The sequence below is a fragment of the Heterodontus francisci genome, chromosome 7 (assembly GCF_036365525.1).
Source record: "Heterodontus francisci isolate sHetFra1 chromosome 7, sHetFra1.hap1, whole genome shotgun sequence".
Lineage (NCBI taxonomy): Eukaryota > Metazoa > Chordata > Chondrichthyes > Heterodontiformes > Heterodontidae > Heterodontus > Heterodontus francisci.
This window is the reverse complement of record NC_090377.1, coordinates 72,269,042-72,293,662: the sequence shown is the minus strand read 5'-3', so window position 1 is coordinate 72,293,662 and position 24,621 is coordinate 72,269,042. Positions and strand designations below refer to the sequence as shown.

At 44.9% G+C, this 24,621-nt stretch overlaps 1 protein-coding gene across 2 annotated transcripts in view; it reads left to right on the top strand.

Moving 5' to 3' along the window:
* Window positions 1-24,621, top strand: part of LOC137372053 (electrogenic aspartate/glutamate antiporter SLC25A12, mitochondrial-like) — a 168,510-nt gene that overhangs the window by 46,767 nt on the left and 97,122 nt on the right. For both annotated transcript variants that reach the window (XM_068035406.1, XM_068035405.1), the window contains exon 6: window positions 4,233-4,379. In XM_068035406.1, coding sequence (XP_067891507.1) covers window positions 4,233-4,379 — 147 coding nt within the window. The remainder of the gene's footprint in view (window positions 1-4,232; window positions 4,380-24,621) is intronic.

The following is a 24,621-nucleotide window of genomic DNA, read 5'->3' as shown; positions in this document are numbered from 1 at the left end:
TGAGGGGGCTGAGGAGAGAGAGAGAGAGAGAGAGGGGGTGCTGAGAAGAGAGAGAGAGAGAGAGGGGGCTGAGAGAGAGAGAGAGAGAGAGAGGGGGCTGAGAGAGAGAGAGAGAGAGAGAGGGGGCTGAGAGGAGAGAGAGAGAGAGAGGGGGCTGAGAGAGAGAAGAGAGGGGGCTGAGAGAGAGAGGGGAGAGAGAGAGGGGGGCTGAGAGAGAGAGAGAGAGAGATGAGGGGGCTGAGATGAGAGAGAGAGAGAGGGGGGCTGAGAGAGAGAGAGGAGGGGCTGAGAGAGAGAGAGAGAGAGAGGGGGCTGAGAGAGAGAGAGATGAGAGAGGGGGGCTGAGAGAGAGAGAGAGAGAGAGGGGGCTGAGAGAGAGAGAGAGAGAGGGGGGCTGAGAGAGAGAGAGAGAGAGAGAGAGAGAGGGGGCTGAGAGAGAGAGAGAGAGAGGGGGCTGAGAGAGAGAGAGAGAGAGTGGGGGGGTGAGAGAGAGAGAGAGAGAGTGGGGGGGCCCGAGCGAGAGAGAGAGAGAGTGGGGGGTCCGAGCGAGAGAGAGAGAGAGTGGGGGGCCGAGCGAGAGAGAGAGAGAGTGGGGGGGGCCGAGCGAGAGAAGAGAGAGAGTGGGGGGGCCGAGCGAGAGAGAGAGAGAGTGGGGGGGCCGAGCGAGAGAGAGAGAGAGTGGGGGGGCCGAGCGAGAGAGAGAGAGAGTGGGGGGGCCGAGCGAGAGAGAGAGAGGTGGGGGGGCCGAGCGAGGAGGGAGAGAGTGGGGGGGTCCGAGCGAGAGAGGGAGAGAGTGGGGGCCGAGCGAGAGAGGGAGAGAGTGGGGGGGCCGAGCGAGAGAGGGAGAGAGTGGGGGGCGACAGCGAGAGAGCGGAGAGAGAGGGGGGGCCGAGCGGAGGAGAGAGGGGGGGCCGAGCGAGGGAGAGAGAGGGGGGGCCCGAGCGAGGGAGAGAGAGGGGGGGCCGAGCGAGGGAGAGAGAGGGGGGGCCGAGCGAGGGAGAGAGAGGGGGGGCCGAGCGATGAGAGAGAGAGAGAGAGAGAGAGAGAGAGGGGGGGGGGGCCCGAGCGACGAGAGAGTGAGAGAGAGAGGGGGGGGGCCGAGAGAGAGAGATGAGAGAGGGGTGGCCGAGCGAGAGAGAGAGAGAGAGAGAGAGAAGGGGGGGCCGAGAGAGAGAGGGGGGGGGGGGGGGGGCAGAGAGAGAGGGGGGTCGGGGACCGAGAGAGAGATGGAAGGGGGCCAAGGGAGAGAGAGGGGGGTGGGGAGGAAGAGAGGGGAAGGGGGAGGGAGGGACAGAGAAAGAGAGAGAGAGGGAGGCCGAGGGAGGGAGAGAGAGCGGGGGGGGGGGTGTGCCGAGAGAGGGAGAGAGAGGAGGGATGGTGGCCGAGATCGGGGTGGGGGGGAGGTGCTGAGGCGGTGGGGCAGGGTACAGTTCGACATCTGTCTGGAATAGTCTGCATCGCTACAAGTGTGTGGACAAACATTGACTACTTGTGCAAGCAAAAAAATGCGAGGCATCTCTCTAAATCAGCATCCAACATAGTGATGAGAAAGTAAGTCAATATATTATTATTCTCATTTAAAGCTTCCTCACAAAATGCACATTTGCTGTTTTGATAGTAAGACAAATTTTTAATGCCTTTATCTTTCCGAAATTGTCTCACCGGCCCCCCATGTAAGACAAAAATTGTAATGTGGCCCTTCATGCTGAAAGGTTGGACAACCCTGTGCTAGATCATCACAGAAAGATGATATATCAAAAGCAGAGACTTCGCAATTGTGAAGCTTCTTTGGTCAGTTAAACTAGTTGTGCTCTCAGACCTGCCGCACTACCTCAGGGTAGGTGAACTCTTGAACCACTTCCAGAGCGTGGTCGCCGATATTGATGGATGGAGCATTTCTGACGTCCTTTCCCATGATGTTCGTTTTCTTGAGGCTGATGCTTAGGCCAAATTCGTTGCAGGCAGCCGCAATCCTATCGATGAGTCTCTGCTGACACTCTTCTGTGTGGGATGTTAATGCAGCATCGTCAGCAAAGAGGAGTTCCCTGATGAGGACTTTCCGTACTTTGGTCTTCACTCTAAGATGGGCAAGGTTGAACAACCTGCCATCTGATCTTGTGTGGAGGAAAATTCCTTCTTCTGAAGACTTGAACGCATGTGAGAGTGGCAGTCAGAAGAAGATTCCAAACAGTGTAGGTACGAGAACACAGCCCTGTTTCACGCCACTCAGGACAGGAAAGGGGTCTGATGAGGCTGAATTGTGCCTTTCATATTGTCATGGAATAAGGTGATGATACTTAGTAGCTTTGGTGGACATCCGATCTTTGCTAGTAGTCTGAAGGGACCACGTCTGCTGATGAGGTCAAAGGCTTTGGTGAGATCTATGAAAGCAACATAGAGGGGCATCTGTTGTTCGCGGCATTTCTCCTGTAGCTGGCAAAGGGAGAACAGCATGTCAATGGTGGATCTCTCTGCTCGAAAGCCGCACTGTGCCTCAGGGTAGACACGCTCAGCTAGCTTCTGGAGTCTGTTTAAAATGACTTGAGCGAAGACTTTCCCCACTCTGCTGAGCAGGGAGATTCCACGGTAGTTGTTGCAGTCACCGTGGTCATGCTTGTTCTTATAGAGGGTGATATTGGCATTGCACATGTCCTGCGGTACTGCTCCCTCATCCCAGCACAGGCAAAGCAGTTCATGGAGTGCTGAGAGTATAGCAGGCTTGGCTCTCTTGATTATTTCAGGGGTAATGCCGTCCTTTCCAGGGGCTTTTCCGCTGGCTAGAGAATCAATGGCATTACTGAGTTCCGATTTTGTTGGCTGTTCATCCAGCTCATCCATGACTGGCAGAGATTGGGCTGCATTGAGGGCAGTATCAGTCACAACATTCTCCCTGGAGTGCAGTTCTAGGTAGTGCTCCACCCAGCTGACCATTTGTTTGTGTTGGTCAGTGATCGTTTCCCCTGGTTTAGTCTTGAGGGGGGCAATCTTGATGGTTGGCCCAAAAGCTCTCTTTATGCCATCATACATTCCTCTGATGTTTCCGGTGTCGGAAGCCAGCTGAATTCAACTGCATAGGTGTTGCCAGTAGTCATTTTCACAGCGCCTGGCTGTTCTTTGTGCAGCGCTTCTGGCTACTTTAAGTGCTACGGATGTTAACCCGCTGGGGGCATTCTTGTAGTTCATCAGTGCAGTGCGCTTAGCGGCTATGACAGGTTCCAGCTGTGGTTTAGTCTCAAACTTGGAAGGGAGAGGGATGGAGCTGGTAGCTAGGGAATGGAGTTTGGAGCAGAGACTGAAAACAATGGCTTCAGTCTTTCCAATATTTAATTGAAGGAAATTTCTGCTCATCCAGTACTGGTTGTTGGATAAGCAGTCTGATAATGTAGCAACAGTAGAGGAGTCCAGAGAGGTGATGGTGAGGTAGACCAAGTTAATCTAGATAAATTCATAGTTCTGATAAAAGGTCACAGACATGAAATGTTTTTAATCTAGATAAATTGTTCACAATAGTGAATGGCTGAAATATCAGTGAATGCATGTTGCAAAGTTGGAGCAGGAAGCAAGGCTATAAGGAACTTTTTAAATGCACTAGATTTGTGGAATAAGTTACTGGGAAGCCATAAAAGCAGACTGTATAAATGGGGTTGAGAGCATTGGATGCATTGCTAGAGAGGGAAAGTATATATGTGTGAGAATTCAGTTATGTCAGACTGTTGTCTATTAAAAAGAAATGAACTTGTTAGACCAATTGTATAATAATAAAAGCAAAATACTGCAGATGCTGGAAATCTGGATAAAAACCAAAAAGTGCTGGAAATACTCAGCAGTTCTGGCAGCATCTGTGGAGAGAGAAGCGGAATTAACGTTTCAGGTCAGTGACCTTTCATCAGATAGAACAATTGGCCTTTTCCTGTTCTTAAAAAAAACTTTTTATCCTGGCTGCTCCCTTCTGTCTATTTGTAAAACAGTGGGATGAGAGAAGTAGGAGGTATCTCTGATTATCTTTTAAAAGTGTTTTATTGACAGCTGATTTATAATTGCTGTGATCTCTACTGATGATGGAGTAAAAAGGAATGAATACTTGTCATCATTTTATTGTCTTCAGTTTATTATTGCAGTTATTGTCCTTCTGGAGGTTGTGTGGTTTTGATGCCAAAAAATAGAGATGGATCTGGTTTTTACAGGGAAACTATTCCTTAAAGTTATTGTGTTTTTTAAATTCTATTTTCCAGGAGCTACAGCTGGAGCATGCAAGGCAAGCGTTTGCACAAAAGGACAAAAACAAAAGTGGCACAATTGTGGCATTAGACTTCAGCGATATCATGGTTACCATTCGTTCACACATGCTCACTCCTTTTGTTGAAGAGAACCTAGTCTCAGTAAGTGAAATAAACTAGCTTTTTAGAAGACCGCCTAATTAAAGTGAAACTATATTCGGAGTGAAACCTTTGTTTTGCATATGCTGTATTATCAGGATGATTAAACCTACAGTGATAATTTACAGTAAGTAACTTAGTTTCCAGTCGTCAACCTCAACTTGAAATTGAACTTTAATCTTTGTAATTTTAAAATTTGTCACATTCAGGAAACATGCTTGGATTCAAAAGCTACATTCTCTGCTGCCATGTATGCTTGTATACTTTGAGTTGCCATCACTTGTATGAATTAGGGAATACACATTAGCCCATGAAAGATTCTGACTTTGTGCTTTGAGTTAATTACTAGGATCAGTTGCTTGAGACATTTGTGTTTGAGTATAGCTGAAACCAATAGTTACACTATCTAACATAACAAGTAACCCTGAGCGTTAACTGCAGTTTAAAGTCAGTTAATGCTTTTAAAAGATGTAGGTAAAAGATACATGCATTCCATTCAATGTGTAATTAGGATATTCATTAATAATATTCATTAGGGCACAGTTGCTTCATGCAAGGCTCTGAATTAAAAATGGTGCAATGTGGATTTCATGAAGCAACTGAACAAGGTTTACTTACAACAATCACAATGTGATTTCTTAATTAACAAACATACTTCAGTGCAGTTACTGACAAAAATATAACTCACCTTTCTAATTGAGATGTAGGGAAGTTTATTCTTCAGGCTCCGTCATCAGGCTTACTCCTGTCTGTCCAATTAGCACAGCAGACACATTATCCTACTTAAAACCCTATGAGGAATTTTTATATTTTCTGTCACACCTTTACCAGGGGTGTCTCCAATTTTGAGTGGGCTCAATAGATCTCTTCCCATCACCACCCCCACCACTCCTTACAGTCTGAGCCAGTGAAATCCTGAACCTGGAGTTGGTTGCACCTCTTAACAAGTTTACTAGTAGCATGTCCCTTGTTGTTAGGACTGTGACGATTGGAGTCCACTGTTTTTCCTAGTTCCACTTCTCCACTGGTCACAACATATATTTAATTTTTTCCCCACTTACCGATATTTTATTTTATTTTTTATTTAGAGATACAGCACTGAAACAGGCCCTTCGGCCCACAGAGTCTGTGCCGACCATCAACCACCCATTTATACTAATCCTACGTTAATCCCATATTCCTACCACATCCCCACAATTCCCCTACCACCTACCTATACTAGGGGCAATTTATAATGGCCAATTTACCTATCAACCTGCAAGTCTTTGGCTGTGGGAGGAAACCAGAGCACCCGGCGAAAACCCATGCGGTCACAGGGAGAACTTGCAAACTCCGCACAGGCAGTACCCAGTATTGAACCCGGGTCGCTGGAGCTGTGAGGCTGCGGTGCTAACCACTTGATATGGTCAATCAGAGACTCTATTTTCATCGCAGAATAAAACACACCAACCAGGTTTCTTTAATAAACAACAAAATTATCTTTTTTATCAAACAAGTCTTAACCAGTAATGAAATAAAGCATAAACACACAGATTGAAATATTAAAGTTCCCTTTTTACTTTAGCCCTTCACATTCACACACATACACCCATTAACCAGAAAAATAAAGGGATTTTTGTTATTAGAGCTCTATTACCGACAAAAAAAAACTTGGGCTGAAATCTTGCTCATTCTTGAAGAAATAGCAGTTGAGAAATGTTGTGTTCCAAAACTGGCATACTGTTTGGCCTCTGAGTACGTATAGATGGCTCACTGGGATCTTTTAGAACATTTCTTTTCAGGTGGTGTTGACAATTAATTTAGCAGGCTGTTCTTCAAAGACAGGAGACGAGACGACACAGTGGACTTCTCAGGGTCTTTTAGAAAGGTGATGGAAAGCTGAGCTGGGTTGTAGTCTTCTGTCCTTCCTTGGGAATTCTCTTCACTCCTTGGAAGTTCTCTCCCTTTTTATACAGTTCAACACCGACTCAGAACAATTCAAAAGCGAAACCGACAACAGGAGGTCAACCTTTTGACCTCCAAAAATCTTGACCTGTCACTTCTTTGTAAACAACTTCTCCAGGTGTCCAAAGTTCTCTGTTGTTTATTGAGCAGGAAGTCAGGTGGTTTCCCGGAAAGGCTTGTTTTCCTCACGAGACCTCTCAGTGCCCCTTTTAAAAAAAAACATTTCCAAGGACTGTTTTTCAAAGTCAAGTGGCCTTTACATGACCCCCTTTGAAAACCCCAAAGTTTAACATTTCTTCAATCTTTCAAAAATGAATCCTCAAAAAATATATTTAACAAAACACAGAGGCATTTTTGTAACACTGCATAATATACAGACTTGTTTCAAAAGCAATGCACACATCTGAGAACATGTTTTAATTTACCTGAAATAAAAACAAGAAATGCTGGAACCACTCAGCAGGTCTGGCAGCATCTGTGAAAAGAGAAGCAGAGTTAACGTTTCGGGTCAGTGACCCTTCTTCGGAATTTACCTGACCTGGTGACCTGGTGGCAGGCTCCCTCGCTCTGTCTGTGCCGGCTCGCGCTGAGATTCGAAAGACGGGAAAAAAAACTTATTGACATTTGGGAAATCGGCAAGGTGATTGGTTGGGTAAGTAACAGCTGTTAGTGCATTTAAATAGCTTAAAAAAAAAGGGGGAAAGTTTTTTTTGAAAAAAAACCTTAAGTGATAAGGTGAGTACTAAAAAGAGTTTTTTTAAATTAGTGTAATTTATCAAGGATTTTAGATTATAGTGGGTATTGTTTGGAGTAGAACAAGGATCCTACTGTAATTAGTATTTTTTAAAGGGAATAACTAATGAATCTAATGATATGTCATGGCAGGAGAGCTCGCACCCGTGATATGCTCCTGCTGCGCTATGTGGGAAATCAGGGACGCTTCCAATGTCCCTGATGACCATGTGTGCAGGAACAGCATCCATCTGTAGCTACTGGCTACCCGCATTACGGAGCTGGAGCTGCGGGTGGATTCGCTGTGGAGCATCCGCGATGCTGAGGACATCATGGATAGCACTTTTAGCAAGGTGGTCACACTGCAGGTAATGGCTGCACAGGCAGAAAAGGGATGGGTGACCACCAGGCGGAGTAGTAGGCAGAGGCAGGTAGTGCAGGAGTCCCCTGATGCCATTCCCCCTCTCAAACAGATATACCGCTTTGGATACTGTTGTGGGGGGGGGTGGCCTCCCAGGGGAAAGCAGCAACAGCCAAGTGTGTGGCACCACGGATGGCTCTGCTGCACAGCAGGGGGGAAAAAGACTGGGAGAGCCATAGTCTTCGGAGATTCAATTGTAAGGGGAACAGACAGTAGAGGTGTGCAAAGGAAACCCTACGAGAGCCCGAATTCCGGCCCAGCAGTTCGAGCCGAGCCCACCCGACCCGAACCCGACACATGTCTTTGGGACCCGTCGGGGTCAGGTCGGGTGGCAGGCCTTTACATCATAGAGACATAGAGTTATACAGCACAGAAACAGGCCCATCGTGTCTGTGCCAGCCATCCAGCACCCAACTGTTCTAATCCCATATTCCTGCACTTGCCCCTTGGCCTTGTATGCTATGGCGTTTCAGGTGCTCATCTAAATACTTCTTAAATGTTGTGATGGTTCCTGTCGCCAACACCTCTTCAGGCAGTGCATTCCAGGTTCCAACCACCCTCTGGGTGAAAATATGTTTCCTCAAATCCCCCCTAAACCTCCTGCTCCTTACCCTAAATCTGTGGCCCCTGGTATTGACACCTCCACTAAGGGAATAAGTTTCTTCCTCTCTAACCTATCAATGCCCCTCATAATGTTGTACATCTCAATCATGTCCCCCCTCAGCTCTGCTCCAAGGAAAACAATCCTAGCCTTTTCAGTCTCTCTTCATGGCTGAAATGCTCCAGCCCAGGCAACATCCTGGTGAATCTCCTCTGTACCCTCTCTAGTGCAATCACATCCTTCCTATAGTGTGGCGACCAGAACTGTACACCGTACTCCAGCTGTGGCCTAACTAGCATTTTATATAGCTCCATCATAACCTCCCTGCTCTTATGTTCTGTGCCTCGGCTAATAAAGGCAAGTATCCCATATGCCTTCCTACCTGTGCCGATGCCTTCAGTGATCTATAGACAAGTACACCAAGGCCCTTCTGACCTTCTGTACTTCCTGGGGTCCTACCATCCATTGTATATTCCCTTGCCTTGTTAGTCCTCCCAAAATGCATTGCCTCACGCTTTTCAGGATTAAATTCCATTTGCCGCTGCTCCACCCATCTTACCAGCCCATCTATAACTCTAAGGATTTCGTCCTCACTATTTACACCACCAATTTTTGTGTCATCTGCGAACTTACTGATCATACCTCCCATATTCACATCTAAATCTTTAATGTACACTACAAACAGCAAGGGTCCCAGCACCGATCCCTGTGGTACACCACTGGTCACAGGCTTCCAATCGCAAAAACAGCCCTCGACCAATACCCTCTGCCTCCTGCCACTAAGCCAATTTTGGATCCAATTTGCCAAATTGCCCTGGATCCCATGGGCTCTTACCTTCTTAACCAATCTCCCATGCGGGACCTTATCAAAAGCCTTACTGAAATCCATGTATACTAAACATACTGCTTTACCCTCATCAACATATCTAGTCACCTCCTTGAAAAATTCAATCAAGTTAGTTAGACACGATCTCTCCCTGACAAAGTCATGCTGACTATCCCTGATGAATTCCTGCCTCTCCAAGTGGAGATTAATCCTGTCCCTCAGAATTTTTTCCAATATTTTCCCAACCACTGATGTTAGACTCACTGGCCTGTAATTACTTGGTTCATCCCTACTACCCTTCTTGAATAATGGTACCACATTCGCTGTCCTCCAGTCCTCCGGTACCTCTCCTGTGGCCAGTGAGGATTTGAAAATTTGTGTCAAAGCCCCTGCTATCTCCTCCCTTGCCTCGCATAACAGCCTGGGATACATCTCATCTGGGCCTGGGAATTTATCCACTTTTAAGCCTGCTAACACAGCTAATACTTCCTCCCTTTCAATGCCAATATGTTCAAGTATATCACAATCCCCCTCCCTGATTTCTACACCTACATCGTCCTTCTCCATAGTGAACACCGATGAAAAGTAATCATTTAAAACCTCACCTATGTCCTCCGGCTCCACACAAAGATTGCCACGTTGGTCCCTAATGGGCCCTACTCTTTCCCTGGTTATCCTCTTGCCCTTAATATACTTATAAAACGCCTTAGGATTTTCCTTTATCTTGCACCCAAGTGTTTTTTCATGTCCCCTCTTCGCTCTCCTAATTACATTTTTAAGTGTCGCCCTACACTTTCTATACTCCTCTAGTGCCTCCGCTGTTTTCAGCGCCTGGGATCTGCCATAAGCCTCTTTTTTTTTTTCTCCTGATCGAATCCTCCATATCCCTTGACATCCAGGGTTCCCTGGGCCTGTTGGTCCTACCCTTCACCCTAACGGGTACATGTTGGCTCTGAACTCTCACTATTTTCTCTTGATGTAGACTTTCCTCCAAGTAGCTGCTCCCAGTCCACTTTGGCCAGATTCTGTTTTATCATATTGAAATCGGCCTTCCCCCAATTCTGGTCCAACTCTGTCCTTTTCCATAACTACCTTAAATTGTACAGCGTTATGGTCGCTATCTCCAAAATGCTCCCACATTGACACTTCTACCACTTGATTGGCTTCATTCCCTAGGATTAGGTTCAGTACTGCCCCTTCTCTTGTAGGACTTTCTATTTACTGGCTCACAAAGCTCTCCTGTATGCATTTTAAGAATTCCACCACCTTTAAGCCTTTTGCACTAAGACTATTCCAGTTAATATTGGGGAAGTTGAAATCCCCTACTATTATTACCCTATTATTTTTACACCTCTCCGAGATTGGCCTACATATTTGCTTTTCTATCTCTTCCTGACTGTTTGGAGGCCTGTAGTACACACCCAGCCAAGTGATTGCCCCCTTTTTGTTTTTAAGTTCTACCCAAATAGCCTCATTTGAGGAACCTTCTAAGATGTCACCCCTCCTTACTGCAGTAATTGTCTCCTTGATCAACAGTGCCCTGCCACCTCCTGTTTTACCCCCTCCCCTGTCGCACCTGAAGATTCTATACCCTGTAAATATTGAGCTGCCGGTCCTGTCCCTCCCTCAACCATGTCTCTGTGATAGCAATAATATCATAATCCCATGTGCTAATCAGTACATGAGTAAAGGCCTGCTACCCGACCTGATCTCGACGGGATCCGACGGTATGTGTCAGGTTCGGGTCGGACTTCTGAGTCCAGCAATCGGACTTGGGTCAGGTTTCCTTTGCACACCTGTAACAGACAGGCATTTCTGTGGCCGCAAACGAGACTGCAGGATGGTATGTTGCCTCCCTGGTGCTAGGGTCAAGGATGTCTCAGAGCGGCTGCAGAACATTCTGAAGGGGGAGGGTGAACAGCCAGTGGTCGTGGTACATGTCGGTACCAATGACATAGGTAGAAAAGGGATGAGGTCCTGCAAGATGAATTTAAGGAGTTAGGAGCTAAATTAAAAAGCAGGACCTCAAAGGTAGTAACCTCAGGATTACTTCCTATGCCACATGTTAGTGAGTATAGGAGCCGGAAATAGACCAGATGAATGCGTGGCTGGAGAAATGGTGCAGGAGGGAAGGATTTAGATTCCTGGGACATCGAGACCGGTTCTGGGGAAGGTGGGACCTGTACAAGTGGGACAGATTACACCCAGGCAGGACCGGAACCGATGTCCTCGTGGGGGCTGTTGGGGAGGATTTAAACTAGAATGGCAGGGGGATGGGAACCTGAGTGGGGAGACTGAGGAGGAAGAAACAAGGATAGAAATGAAAGACAGAAAATAAAAAGGCAAAAGTGGAAGGCATAGAAATCGAGGGCAAGAAACAAATAGGGCCATATTGCGAAATAATGCTGAGGTGACTAAGAATGTTAAAAAGACAAGCCTAAAGGCATTGTGTCTCAATGTGCAGAGTATTCGCAATAAGGTAGGTGAATTAACCGTGCAAATAGATATAAATGGACACTGTAGTTTTTTTAAAAAATTCATTCATGGGATGTGGGTGTCCCTGGCCAGGCCAGCATTTATTGCCCATCCCTAATTTCCCTTGAGAAGGTGGTGGTGAGCCGTCTTCTTGAACCGCTGCAGTCCATGTAGGGTAGGTACACCCACATTGCTGTTAGGAAGGGAGTTCCAGGATTTTGACCCAGCGACAGTGAAGGAATGGCGATATAATTCCAAGTCAGGATGGTATGTGACTTGGAGGGGAACTTGCAGGTGGTGGTGTTCCCATGCATTTGCTGCCTTTGTCCTACTAGTTGGTCGAGGTCGCGGGTTTGCAAGGTGCTGCCTAAGGAGCCTTGGTGCATTGCTGCAGTGCATCTTGTAGATGGTAGACACTGCTGCCACTGTGCGTCGGTGGTGGAGGGAGTGAATGTTTGTCGATGGGGTGCCAATCAAGTGGGCTGCTTTATCCTGGATGGTGTTGATTACGATTAGTTGCGATTACGGAGACATGACTGCAGGGTGACCAAGGATGGGAACTGAACATCCAGGGGTATTCAATATTTAGGAAGAACAGGCAAAAAAAGAAAGGAGGTGGAATAGCATTGTTGGTAAAAGAGGAAATCAATACAATAGTGAGGAAGAATATTAGCTCAGAATCCTGATGTGGAATTTGTTTGGGTGGAGCTAAGAAACACCAAGGGGCAGAAAACATTGGTGGGGGTTGTATATCTACCCCCAAACAGCAGTGGTGATGTAGAGGATACCATTAAACAAGAAATTAGAGACGCATGCAATATAGGCACAACTGTAATTATGGGTAACTTTATTCTACTTATAGATTGGGCAAACCAAATTAGCAATAATACTGTAGAGGAGCAATTCCTGGAGTGCATACGTGGTTTTTTTGGACCAATATGTTGAGGAACCAACTAGAGAACAGGCTATCCTAGACTAGATATTGTGTAATGAGAAAGGATTAGTTAACAATCTTGTTGTGTGGGGGCCCTTAGGGAAGAGCAACCATAACATGATAGAATTCTTCATTAAGATGGAGAGTGAGAGAGTTGATTCCGAGACTCTGGTCCTGAATCTAAATAAAGGAAACTATGAAGGTGTGAGGTGCGAGTTGGCTATGATAGATTGGGGAACGTTACTTAAAGAGTTGACAGTGGATAGGCAATGGCTAGCATTTAAAGAGCGCATGGATGAATTACAGCAATTGTTCATTCCTGTCTAGCACAAAAATAAAACAGGAAGGGTGGCTTAACTGTGGCTTACAAAAGAAATTAGGGATAGTATTAGATCCAAGGAGGAGAAATATAAAATGGCCGGAACAAGCAGCAAACTGGAGGATTGGGAGCAGTTTAGAATTCAGCAAAGTAGGACAAAGGGATTGATTAAGAAGGGGAAAATAGAGTATGAGAGTAAGCTTGCAGAGAACATAAAAACTGACTGTAAAAGCTTCTATAGATATGTGAAGAGAAAAAGATTAGTGAAGACAAATGTGGGTCCCTTCTAGTCAGAAACGGGGGAATTTATAATGGGGAGCAAAGAAATGGCAGACCAATTCAATACATACTTTGGTTCTGTCTTCATAAAGGAGGACACAAAGTACCTCCCAGAAATGTTGGGGAACATAGGGTCTAGTGAGAAAGAGGAACTGTATGACATCAGTATTAGTAGGGAAATGGTGTTGGGGAAATTGATGGGAATGAAGGCCGATAAATCCCCCGGGCCTGATAATCTACATCCCAGAGTACTCAAGGAAGGGGCCCTTGAAATAGTAGATGCATTGTTGGTCATTTTTCAAAATCCTATAGACTCTGGAACAGTTCCAATGGATTGGAGGGTAGCTAATATAACCCCACTATTTAACAAAGGAGGTAGAGAGAAAACAGGGAATTAGCCTGACATCAGCAGTGGGGAAAATGCTAGAGTCCATTATAAAAGATGTAATAGCAGAGCACTTGGAAAACAATGACATGATCGGACAAAGACAGCATGGATTTGCGAAAGGGAAATCGTGCTTGACAAATCTACTGGAATTTTTTTAGGATGTAACTTGGGGCGGCACAGTGGCGCAGTGGTTAGCACCGCAGCCTCACAGCTCCAGGGACCCGGGTTCGATTCTGGGTACTGCCTGTGCGGAGTTTGCAAGTTCTCCCTGTGTCTGCGTGGGTTTCCTCCGGGTGCTCCGGTTTCCTCCCACATGCCAAAGACTTGCAGGATGACAGGTTAATTGGCCATTATAAATTGCCCCTAGTATAGGTAGGTGGTAGGGAAATATATAGGGACAGGTGGGGATGTGATAGGAATATGGGATTAGTGTAGGATTAGTATAAATGGGTGGTTGATGGTCGGCACAGACTTGGTGGGCCGAAGGGCCTGTTTCAGTGCTGTATCTCTAAAACTAAAAACTAAAACTAACTAGTATAATAGATGAGGGAGAACCAGTAGATGTGGTGCATTTGGACTTTCAGAAGGCTTTTGATAAGGTCCTACAGAAGAGATTAGCGTGCAAAATTAAAGCACATGGGATTGGGGGTAAGGTACTGATATGGATAGAGAACTGGTTGGCAGACAGGAAACAAAGAGTAGGAATAAATGGGTCTTTTTCCAAGTGGCAGGCAGTGACTAGTGGGGTACCGCAGGGATCAGTGCTAGGACCCCAGCTATTCACAATATATATTAATGATATAGATGAGGGAATTAAATGTAATATGTCCAAGTTTGCAGACGACACAAAGCTGGGTGGGAGTGTGAGCTGTGAGGAGGATGCAGAGAAGCTCCAGTGTGATTTGGACAGGTTGAGTGAGTGGGCAAATACATGGCAGATGCAGTATCATGTGAATAAATGTGAGGTTATCCACTTTTGTGGCAAAAACAGAAAGGCAGATTATTATCTGAACAGCGAATGATTGGGAAAGGGGGAGGTGCAGTGAGACCTGGGTGTCCTTGTGCACCAGTCGCTGAAAGCAAGCATGCAGGTGCAGCAGGCAGTTAAGAAGGCAAGTGGTATGTTGGCCTTCATAGCAAGAGAATTCGAGTACAGGAGCAAGGATGTCGTGCTGCAATTATACAAGGCCACATCTGGAGTATTGTGTGCAGTTTTGGTCTCCTTATTTGAGGAAGGATGTTCTTGCTATAGAGGCAGTACAGCGAAGGTTCACGAGACTGATTCCTTGAATGGCAGGACTGCCGTATGAAGAGAGAAGGGCCAAATGGCCTACTCCTATTTTCTATGTTTCTATGTAACAGCTCTATCTTAGCTTTGAATATAGGTAATGAGGTTGCTATAGATCATAATCCCCCCATACATTCTTGGAGAAACAAAAACTCCACGGCAAAAGTGATTCATCCATTGCTGACAAACGAGGTTAAGGATAGTATTAGGTTAAACGAAGAGGCTTATAATGTTGCAAAGAACAGTAGTAAGCCTGAGGATTAGGGGAGTTTTAGATACCAGCAAAGGACAACCAAAATAATTACATGGGGAATAATAGAATGAGAGTAAACTAACAAATGTAAGAACAGATTGCAAAGGCTTTTACAAATATGTAAAAGGAAGAGAGTGTAACGGGATCGTTAAATTTTAAACAGAGAAAGTCAAATTCCCAATTTTGAGTGAAAGAATTAGGCCACAAAATTTCACGTTTTAAACAAAAAACTTTACTGTACAACAGTTAAACAAAGCAAAACACTACTAATTTAACACTATAGTTTGAAAACTTTAAAGTTAAAGTTTTAAAATCTTAAAATGTGAAGACATGTACGTTAAACTCTAAATCTCAACAGAACACCCCAAATAATTCACTTCTCCTGGGACCAATTCAAAGTATATCACAGCTCTCAGGATTTCACTTCTATTTTCTTACTTTCTCAGCCATCTTCTAACCTGTCCTGTGGATTATCCTACCAGTTTCGGCTAGGCAATCCTCCAGTTCTCTTCCAACACCGCCCAAGTCTGGACTTCTCAGTTTGAGCACAAGCCTTTCTCAAAACAGAAACATCCCTTGTTCCCGCTGGCCTATTTGCTCCGAGCCCAGCTGCTTTCAAAGCCAACGACTTCCTCTGTGACCAGCAGCCTGTCTGAAGTCAACAGGTTTCCAAAAACCAACTGCCTGTCTGTCAGCAAGAACACAGACCAAAACTTCTGACCAACAGGTACTCCCTGAATCATCCATCTCCATAGCAATGTGGTACATATGGGTTGTCCCAGATAACTATTTAAACAAATTATTTCCAACTCTAAATCTTCTCTTTGTTCTAGGAAATGGTATGAATAATTTAAACACCTGATCGAGGCAGCTGCGGACAGACTGTCTCCATCAAGAAGTTCAGGGAGGTTCCCATTGTTTAGGGTCTTCACACTTTCCATTATGACCTTAATAAACATAGGACACCCTTTGATTTATAATCACCCTAGGTTTGTTTGCCACCTTCTCAAACCAGTTGTTTTCATTTGTCTTACATTAAAAAAATTCAAATCCCAAATTATGAGTTATCTCTAGAAAATTAATATAAACTATGAGCAAGATGGACAATTTGTTTACAAAGAAGTGACAGGTCAAGATTTTTGAAGGCCAAAGATGGGGTTGCTGAGAGGTTGCCTCCCTTGGCTGGAAAGTCTGGAACTAGGACATGTGTTACGATAAGGGGCCAATCATTTAAGACTAAGATGGGGAGGAATTTCTTGGCTCAGAGGGTTGTGAACTTTTTTAAAATTCCTTCATGGGATGTGGGTGTGTCTGGCAATGTCAGCATTTATTGCCCATCCCTAATTTCCCTCGAGAGGTGGTGGTGAGCTGCCTTCTTGAATTGCTGCAGTTTATGTGTAGTAGGTACACACACACTGCTGCTAAGGAGGGAGTGCTAGGATTTTGACCCAACAACAGTGAAGGAATGGTGAATATTTTCAAGTCAGGATGGTGTGTGACTTGCAGGTGGTGGTGATCCCATGCGCCTACTGTCCTTGCTGTTCCAGGTGACATAGGTCTCAGATTTGGAAGGTGTTGTTGAAGAAGCCTTGTTGAATTGCTGCAATGCTTCTTGTAGATGGTACACCCTGCAAACGCACTGCCTTGAAGCTCTGAAGAATCAAAAGAGACCAATTCCAACAATGCCTGAGGGCAAAGGTTTCAGACTTCAATCAGGAACAGAAGAAGAGTGGCCACAGTGCTTGGGATGTCCTTAAGTCCAATATCATAAGTCCAATATTTATAATAGAGAATAGATAAATGGCAGAGAAGCTAAATGATTACTTTGTGTCTGTCTTCACTGAGGAAGATACAAGAAATCTCCCAGAATTAGAGATCCAAGGGATTAGGGGGATGAGGAATTGAAGGAAATTAGTAAGAAGGTTGTATTGGTGAAATTAATGGGGCTGAAGGTTGCTAAGTCTCCAGCTTATTTATCGAATGGACAGTAAACTATTTAATCTCAGATGACTCCAATCAAAAACTAAGACCACCCTGACTTCAGCCATTGAGCTCCAATACGCTGATACTGTTAATTATCACATAGCGTACCCCCTCGGCTGATGAATCAGTGCTTTTCTATGTTGAGCACCAATTGGAAGAAACACTGAGGGTAGCAAGGGCACAGAATGTACCCTGGGTGGGGGACTTCAATGTCCATTACCAAGAGTGGCTTGGTAGCATTTCTACTGACTGCACTGGCCGAGTCCTAAAGGACATAGCTGCTAGACTGGGGGGTCTGCGGCAGGTTGTGAGGGAACAAAAAGAGGGACAAACCTACTTGACCCCGTCCCCTCCCATCTACCTGTTGCAGAAGCATCTGTCGATGACCGTATTGGTAGGAGTGACCACCGCACAGTCCTTGTGGAGACAAAGTCCTGTCTTGGTATTGAGGATACCCACCATTCTGTTGTGTGGTGCTACCATTATGCTAAATGGGATAGATTTTGATCAGATCTAGCAACTCAAAACTGGGCGTCCATGAGGGGCTGTGGACCATCAGCAGCCCCAGGATTGTATTCAATCGCAATCTGTAACCTCATGGCCCTGTGTTTCCCAGTCTTCCATTACCATCAAGCCAGGGGACCAACCCTGGTTCAATGAAGAGTGCAGGAGGGCATGCCAGCAGCAGCAGGCATACCTAAAAATTAGGTGTCAGCCTGGTGAAACTACAACACAGGATTACTTGCATGCCAAACGGCAGAAGCAGCATGCGATAGATGGGGCTAAGCGATCCCACAACCAACGGATCCGATCTAAGCATTGCAGTCCTGCCACATCCAGCCGTGAATGGTAGTGGGCAATTAAACAACTAACTGGAGGAGGAGGCTCCACAAATATCTCCATCCTCAATGATGGCGGAGCCCAGCATATCAGTGCAAAAGACAAGGCTGAAGCCTTGAGTGGATGATCCATCTCAACTTCCTCCTGAAGTCCCCAGCATCACAGACGCCAGCCTTCAGCCAATCTGATTCATTCCACGTGATATCAAGAAACGGCTGAAGGCACTGGTACTGCAAAGGTTATGGGCCCTGACACCATTCCGGCAATTGTATTGAAGACTTTTGCTCCAGAACTAGCTCCACCCCTAGATAAGCTGTTCCAATACAGCTACAATACTGGCATTTACGTGGCAATGTGGAAAATTGCCCGGGTATGTCCTGTCCACAAAAAGCAGAACAAATCCATCCCAGCCAATTACTGCCCTATCAGTCTACTCTTGATCATCAGCAAAGTGATGGAAGGAGTCGTCGACAATGTTATCAAGCAGCACTTGCTCATCAATAACCTGCCACAATGCTCAGTTTGGTTTCCGCCAGGGCCACTGAGCTCCTGACTGCATTACAGCCTTTGACCAAACATGGACGAAAGAGCTGAACTCTGGAGGTGAGATGACAGTGACTGCCTTTGACATCAAGGCAGCATTTGACTGAGTATGGCATCAAGGAGCTCTAGCAAAACTGGAGTCAATGGGAATCGGGGCAAAAACACTCTGCTGGTTGGAGTCATACCTAGCATGAAGGAAGATCATTTGTAGTTGTTGGAGGTCAATCATCTCAGTCCCAGGACATCACTGCAGGAGATCCTTGGGGTAGTGTCCTAAGCCCAACCATCTTCAGCTGCTTCATCAGTGACCTTCCCTCCATTATAAGGTCAGAAGTGGGGATGTTCGCGAATAATTACACAATGTTCAATACCATTCACGACTCCTCAGATTTTATTTAATTCGCTCATGGGATGTGGGTGGTGTTGGCTACGCCAGCATTTATTATCCATCCCTAATTGCCCTTGAGAAGGTAGTGGAGAGCTGCCTTTTTGAACCGCTGCAATCCTTGGGGTGTAGGTACACCCACAGTGCTGTTAGGAAGTGAGTTCCAGGGTTTTGACCCTGCGACAGTGAAGGAACAGCGATATAGTTCTAAGTCAGGATGGTGTGTGGCTTGGAGGGGAACTTGCAGGTGGTCGTGTTTCCATGAATCTGCTGCCCTTGCCCTTCTAGGTGGTAGAGGTTGCGGTTTGGAAGCTGCTGTTGAAGGATCATGGGAAATAGCTGGAGTAGGCCATTTGGCCCATTGGGCCTGCTCCACCATTCAAACAAGGAGCCTTGGTGTGTTGCTGCAGTGGATCTTTTATATGGTACTCACTGCTGCCACTGTCCGTCGATGGTGGAGGGAGTGAATTTTGAGGGTTTTGCACAGGGATACTGAGGCAGCCTGTGTCCAGATGTAGCAAGACCTGGACAATATCTAGGCTTGGCTGATAATTGGCAAGTAACATTTGTGCCACACAAGTGCCAGGCAATGACCATCTCAAACAAGAGAGAATCTAACCATCTCCCCTTGGTGGTCAATGGTATTATCTTCGCTGATTCCCCCACTATCAACATCCTGGGGGTTACCATTGACCAGAAACTGAACTGGACCAGCCACATAAAAAATACTGTGCAGGTCAGAGGCTGGGAATTCTGTGGTGAGTAACTCACCTCCTGTCTCTCCAATGCCTGTCCACCATCTACAAGGCACAAGTCAGGCGTGTGATGGAATACTGTCCACTAGCCTGGATTCAGCTCCAACAACACTCGAAGCTCGACACCATCCAGGACAAAGCAGCCAGCTTGATTGGCACCCCATTCACCACCTTCAACATTCACTCCCTTCACCACAGACGAACTGTGGCAGCAGTGTGTACCATCTGCAAGATGCACTTCAGCAACTCACCAAGGCTCCTTCGACAGCACCTTCCAAACCCACGAAAGTTCCAAAGACTCACGACCCTCAGAGAAAAAATGTCTCCTCATTTCTGTGTTAAATGGGCGACCTCTTATTTTTAAACAGTGACCCCCAGTTCTAGATTCTCCCACAAGAGGAAACATCCTTTCTGCATCCACCCTTTCAAGACCCCTCAGTATCTTGTGTGTTTTAATCAGGTTGCCTCTTACTCTTCTATTCCAGCAGATACAGCCTAGCCTGTCCAACCTTTCCTCAAAAGACAACCTGCCCATTCCAGGTATTAGTCGAATAAACCTTCTTTGAACTGCTTCCAATGCATTTACATCCTTCCTTGAATAGGGAGACCAATACTGTACACAGTATTCCAGATGTGGTTTCACCAATGCCCTGTATAACTGAAGCATAACCACCCTACTTTTGTATTCAATTCCCCTCGCAATAAATGATAACATTCTATTAGCTTTCCTAATTACTTACTGTACCTGCATACTAACCTTTTGTGATTCATGCACTAGCAGCCCAAGATCCCTCTGCATCTCAGAATTTTGCAATCTCTCACCACTTAGATAATATGCTTTTTCAATCTTCCTGCCAAAATGGACAATTTCACATTTTACCACATACTCCATTTGCCAGAACTTTGCGTACTCTCACTTAACCTATCTATATCTCTTTTTAGCCTCCCTGTGTCCTCTTCACAAACTACTTTCCGAGCTATCTTTGTGTCATCAACAAATTTAGCAACCATACCTTCAGTCCCTTCATCCAAGTCATTTATATAAATTGTAAAAGTTGAGGCCCCAGCACTGATCCCTGTGGCACACCACTTGTTACATCTTACCAACCAGAAAATGACCCATTTATGCCTACTCTCTGTTTCTTGTTAGCTAGCCAATCTTCTATCCATGCCAAAATGTTACCCTCTACACCATGAGCTTTTATTTTTCGCAATAACCTTTGATGTGGCACCTTATCAAATGCCTTCTGGAAATCTAAGTACTATACATCCACTGGTTCCTCTTTATCCACGGCACATATTACTTCTTCAAAGACTCCAATAAATTGGTTAAGCATGATTTCCCTTTCACAAAACCATGTTGACTTTGCCTGATTACATTGAATTTTTCTAAGTGCTTTGCTATAATGACTTTATCATAGGTTCTAACATTTTCCCTATGACAGATGTTAAGCTAACTGGCCTGTAGTTTCCTGCTTTCTATCTCCCTCCCCTTTTGAATAAAGAAGTTACATTGGCTATTTTCCAATCTAATGGAACCTGGCCCGAATCTAGGGAATTTTGGAAAATTAAAACCAATGCCTCAACAATCTCACTAGCCACTTCTTTTAACACCCTAGGATGAAGTCCATCAGGATCCGGGAACTTTTTAGATTAGATTAGAGATACAGCACTGAAACAGGCCCTTCGGCCCACCGAGTCTGTGCCGAACATCAACCACCCATTTATACTAATCCTACAATAATCCCATATTCCTACCAAACATCCACACCTGTCCCTATATTTCCCTACCACCTACCTATACTAGTGACAATTTATAATGGCCAATTTACCTATCAACCTGCAAGTCTTTTGGCTTGTGGGAGGAAACCGGAGCACCCGGAGAAAACCCACGCAGACACAGGGAGAACTTGCAAACTCCACACAGGCAGTACCCGGAATCGAACCCGGGTCCCTGGAGCTGTGAGGCTGCGGTGCTAACCACTGTGCCGCCCGTCAGCCAGCAGCTCCAACAATTTGTTCAGTACCACTTCCCTGGTGATTGTAATTTTCTTGAGTTTCTCCCTCTCTTCCATTTCCTGATTTACAGCTATTTCTACGGTGAAGACTGATGCAAAATGCCTGTTCAATTCTTCTGTCATCTCCTTATTTTCCCTTACTAATTCCCCAGACTCACTTTCCATAGGACCAACGCTCACTTTGTTAACTCTTTTTAAAATATCTATAGGATCGCTTACTATCTGTTTTTATATTTCTAGCCAGCTTTCTCTCTCAATCTAATTTTTCCCTGCTTATTAATCTTTTAATCGTTCTTTGCTGCTTTTTATATTCTGTCCAATCTTCTGACCTGTCACCCATCTTTGCACAACTGGACGGCACAGTGGTTAGCACCGCAGCCTCACAGCTCCAGGGACCCGGGTTCGATTCTGGGTACTGTCTGTGCGGAGTTTGCAAGTTCTCCCTGTGTCTGCGTGGGTTTTCGCCGGGTGCTCCGGTTTCCTCCCACATCCAAAGACTTGCAGGTGATAGGTAAATTGGACGTTGTAAATTGCCCCTAGTGTAGGGAGGTGATGGGGAATATGGGATTACTGTAGGGTGAGTATAAATGGATGGTTGTTGGTCAGCACAGACTCGGTGGGCCGAAGGGCCTGTTTCAGTGCTGTATCTCTAAATAAAATAAAAAACGATATGCTTTTTCTTTAAGTTTGATACTATCTTTAACAACTGGATGTTCACCAGGAAGACTTTGCAGGGTTTACTGCACTGGGTGTGCCATTGTCATGTCCTGTGCTTAGGGCTGTCTGTTTTTATTCTTCAACTTTTTCATGGCGATTTGATACAACTGAGTGGCTTGCTAGGCCATTTTAGAGGGCAGCTAAGCGTCATCCATACTGCTGAGAGTCTAGGGTCACATATAGGCCTCACCAGATTTCCTTCCCTGAAGGACATTAGTGGGTTTTTATGACATTCCAGTAGTTTCATTGTCTCCATTACTGAGGCTAGGTTTTTTTTATTCCATGTTTATTGAATTAATTGAATTTAAGTTCCCAGCTGCTATGGTGGGATTTGAACTTGTGTCTCTGGAGCATTAGACTAGTAACCTAACCACTGTGTTACCCTATCCCAGAGGGCTGTAGATGCTCAGTTGTTGAGTACATTCAAGGCTAAGATGGACAGAAATTTGGACTCCAGGGGTGTAAAGGGATAGGGGAATCAGGTGGGAAAGTGGAATTGAGGTCAAAGATCAGCCATGATCATTGAATGGCAGAACAGGCTCAAGGGGTCGTATGGCCTGTTCCTGCTCCTATTTCTTATGTTCTTCTTAGGTTCTCCTGGATCTCTGGGCTGGGTTGTTAATGTTCTGAGTGCAAAGAACAGCTTGAGGGAAAGTTTGTTGCTTTGAGATTTCTCTGATTCATTACATTCTCTGTGAAATTGTCACTTCTTTGGCAAGAACAGATGCAGTGCTGGATTTGTGTCTTGAATGTATTCAGTTCTGTGTAGAAGGGTTGCTTTCCACTTAAATCCTATTCTTCCACATTTCATGCTGAAAAAGGACCAATAGTTTTGTTTCTTAACCATTGTCTTTTTTCCTAGTGATTTAAAATGCACCTGGTGGAAATATTTGTTGTATGTTGTTTAGGTTCAGTTCCATGTTGCGTTCACCTATCACCTCTGTGCTTATTGACTGATGTTGGCTCAAGCAACACCTTGATTTTAACATTCTCTCATCTTTGTTTTCAAATCCCTTCATGGCCTCGCTTGTCCTTATTTCTGTAATCTCCTCCACAGCCCTCCGAGAAAACTGCGCTCATCCAGTTCTGGTCTCTTGAGCATTCCTGATTTTAATTTCCTCTACCGCTGGTGGCCCGTGCCTTTAGCTGCCTAGCCCCTAAGCTCTGGAATTCCCTCTCTAAACCTCTCTACCTCCCTATCTTCCTTTGCACCTTAAAACATACCTCTTTCACCAAGCTTTTGGCCAGCTGCCTTGATATTTGCCTTGTGTGGCTCGGTGTCTAATTTTGCTTTATAATGCTTCTGTAAAGCAACTTGGGATGTTCTATTATGTTAAAGGTTATATATAACCAATATAACTAGTTGGTTTGAAAATGGCCCAGATTGCTTCCTGTTAATTCATTCTTGCTTTTTTTTTTGAGATGTAATCTTTTATATGCTTTATCAGCTTTTCTTTCTCTCTTCTGTCCTGCACTCCTGATGGTGTCTCATGTTAGAGTATGGTACAGTGAACCAAAATTAGTCTGACCCAAGTGACCAGTCATCATGTCTGATCCTGCACAATGAGTGTTGGCAAGCTATTTCCTCGTGGGAAGCATCACAGCTGAGGCTGATCATTATGTCCTTTTTTTTTGGCAGAGGTCTCTGGATAGCAATCAGGGACAAGAAGCCTAAATGATTTTCAAGTCTTTCTCACCACCACCATGGTCATTTGTGCCCCCGCTGCTGCCCTTGGTGAAATGACCTAATTCAATTTAGACTTTAGAAATCGAACTCTTGGTGAGAGAAGTATTCAAATTGGCAGGTTCTTGTAAATTTCCAGCTACAAGTCAAAGAATCAGCATGAAGTGACAGGTTTTTCCTCTCATACCTTTGGCAATTTGAAGTGTAATATTTCAACTGTGATGGACTGTTAAAAACTGACCCAGTAACAACACTTAATATTTTTTTGCTTTGGCCAAATATATACAATTAAAATTTGAAAAAGTTTGCAGTACTATGATTAAACTTAATAAAATAGTCAGTTCTGATGAAAGGTCATCGACCTGAAACATCAACTCTCTTTCTTTCTCCACAGGTGCTGCTTGACCTGCTGAATATTTCCAGCATTTTCTGTTTTTATTTCAGATTTCCAGCATCCGCAGTATTTTGCTTTTGTGTTAATAAAATAATCTATCATTGCCTTAATAGCCTCTTTTCCTTTCTGCCATAAGCAGGTCTATGCTCGCGGCTGCCAATTCTGCATGTGTGACATAGTTTGCCAGCTATCCATTTTTACTTGGTTCATTTCTTTAAAAAAAAGATTTCATTACTTTCCTTTTTAATAGTCCACCAGCCTTTTCTCTTTCCAATAACACAGATTTGCATATTCTCGTCATCACTGCGTGTGTAATTTATCCGATGTGTTTGCTCTTACTTAACTGTCAAACTACTTTAAGCAATTACTTTTTCACCAACTACATAAAACTAATATTTCATTAATTTATTTTTGTCATTGTGTCTGCCGTTATGAATCAAATATTTGATAACATTTCTTTAGTAAA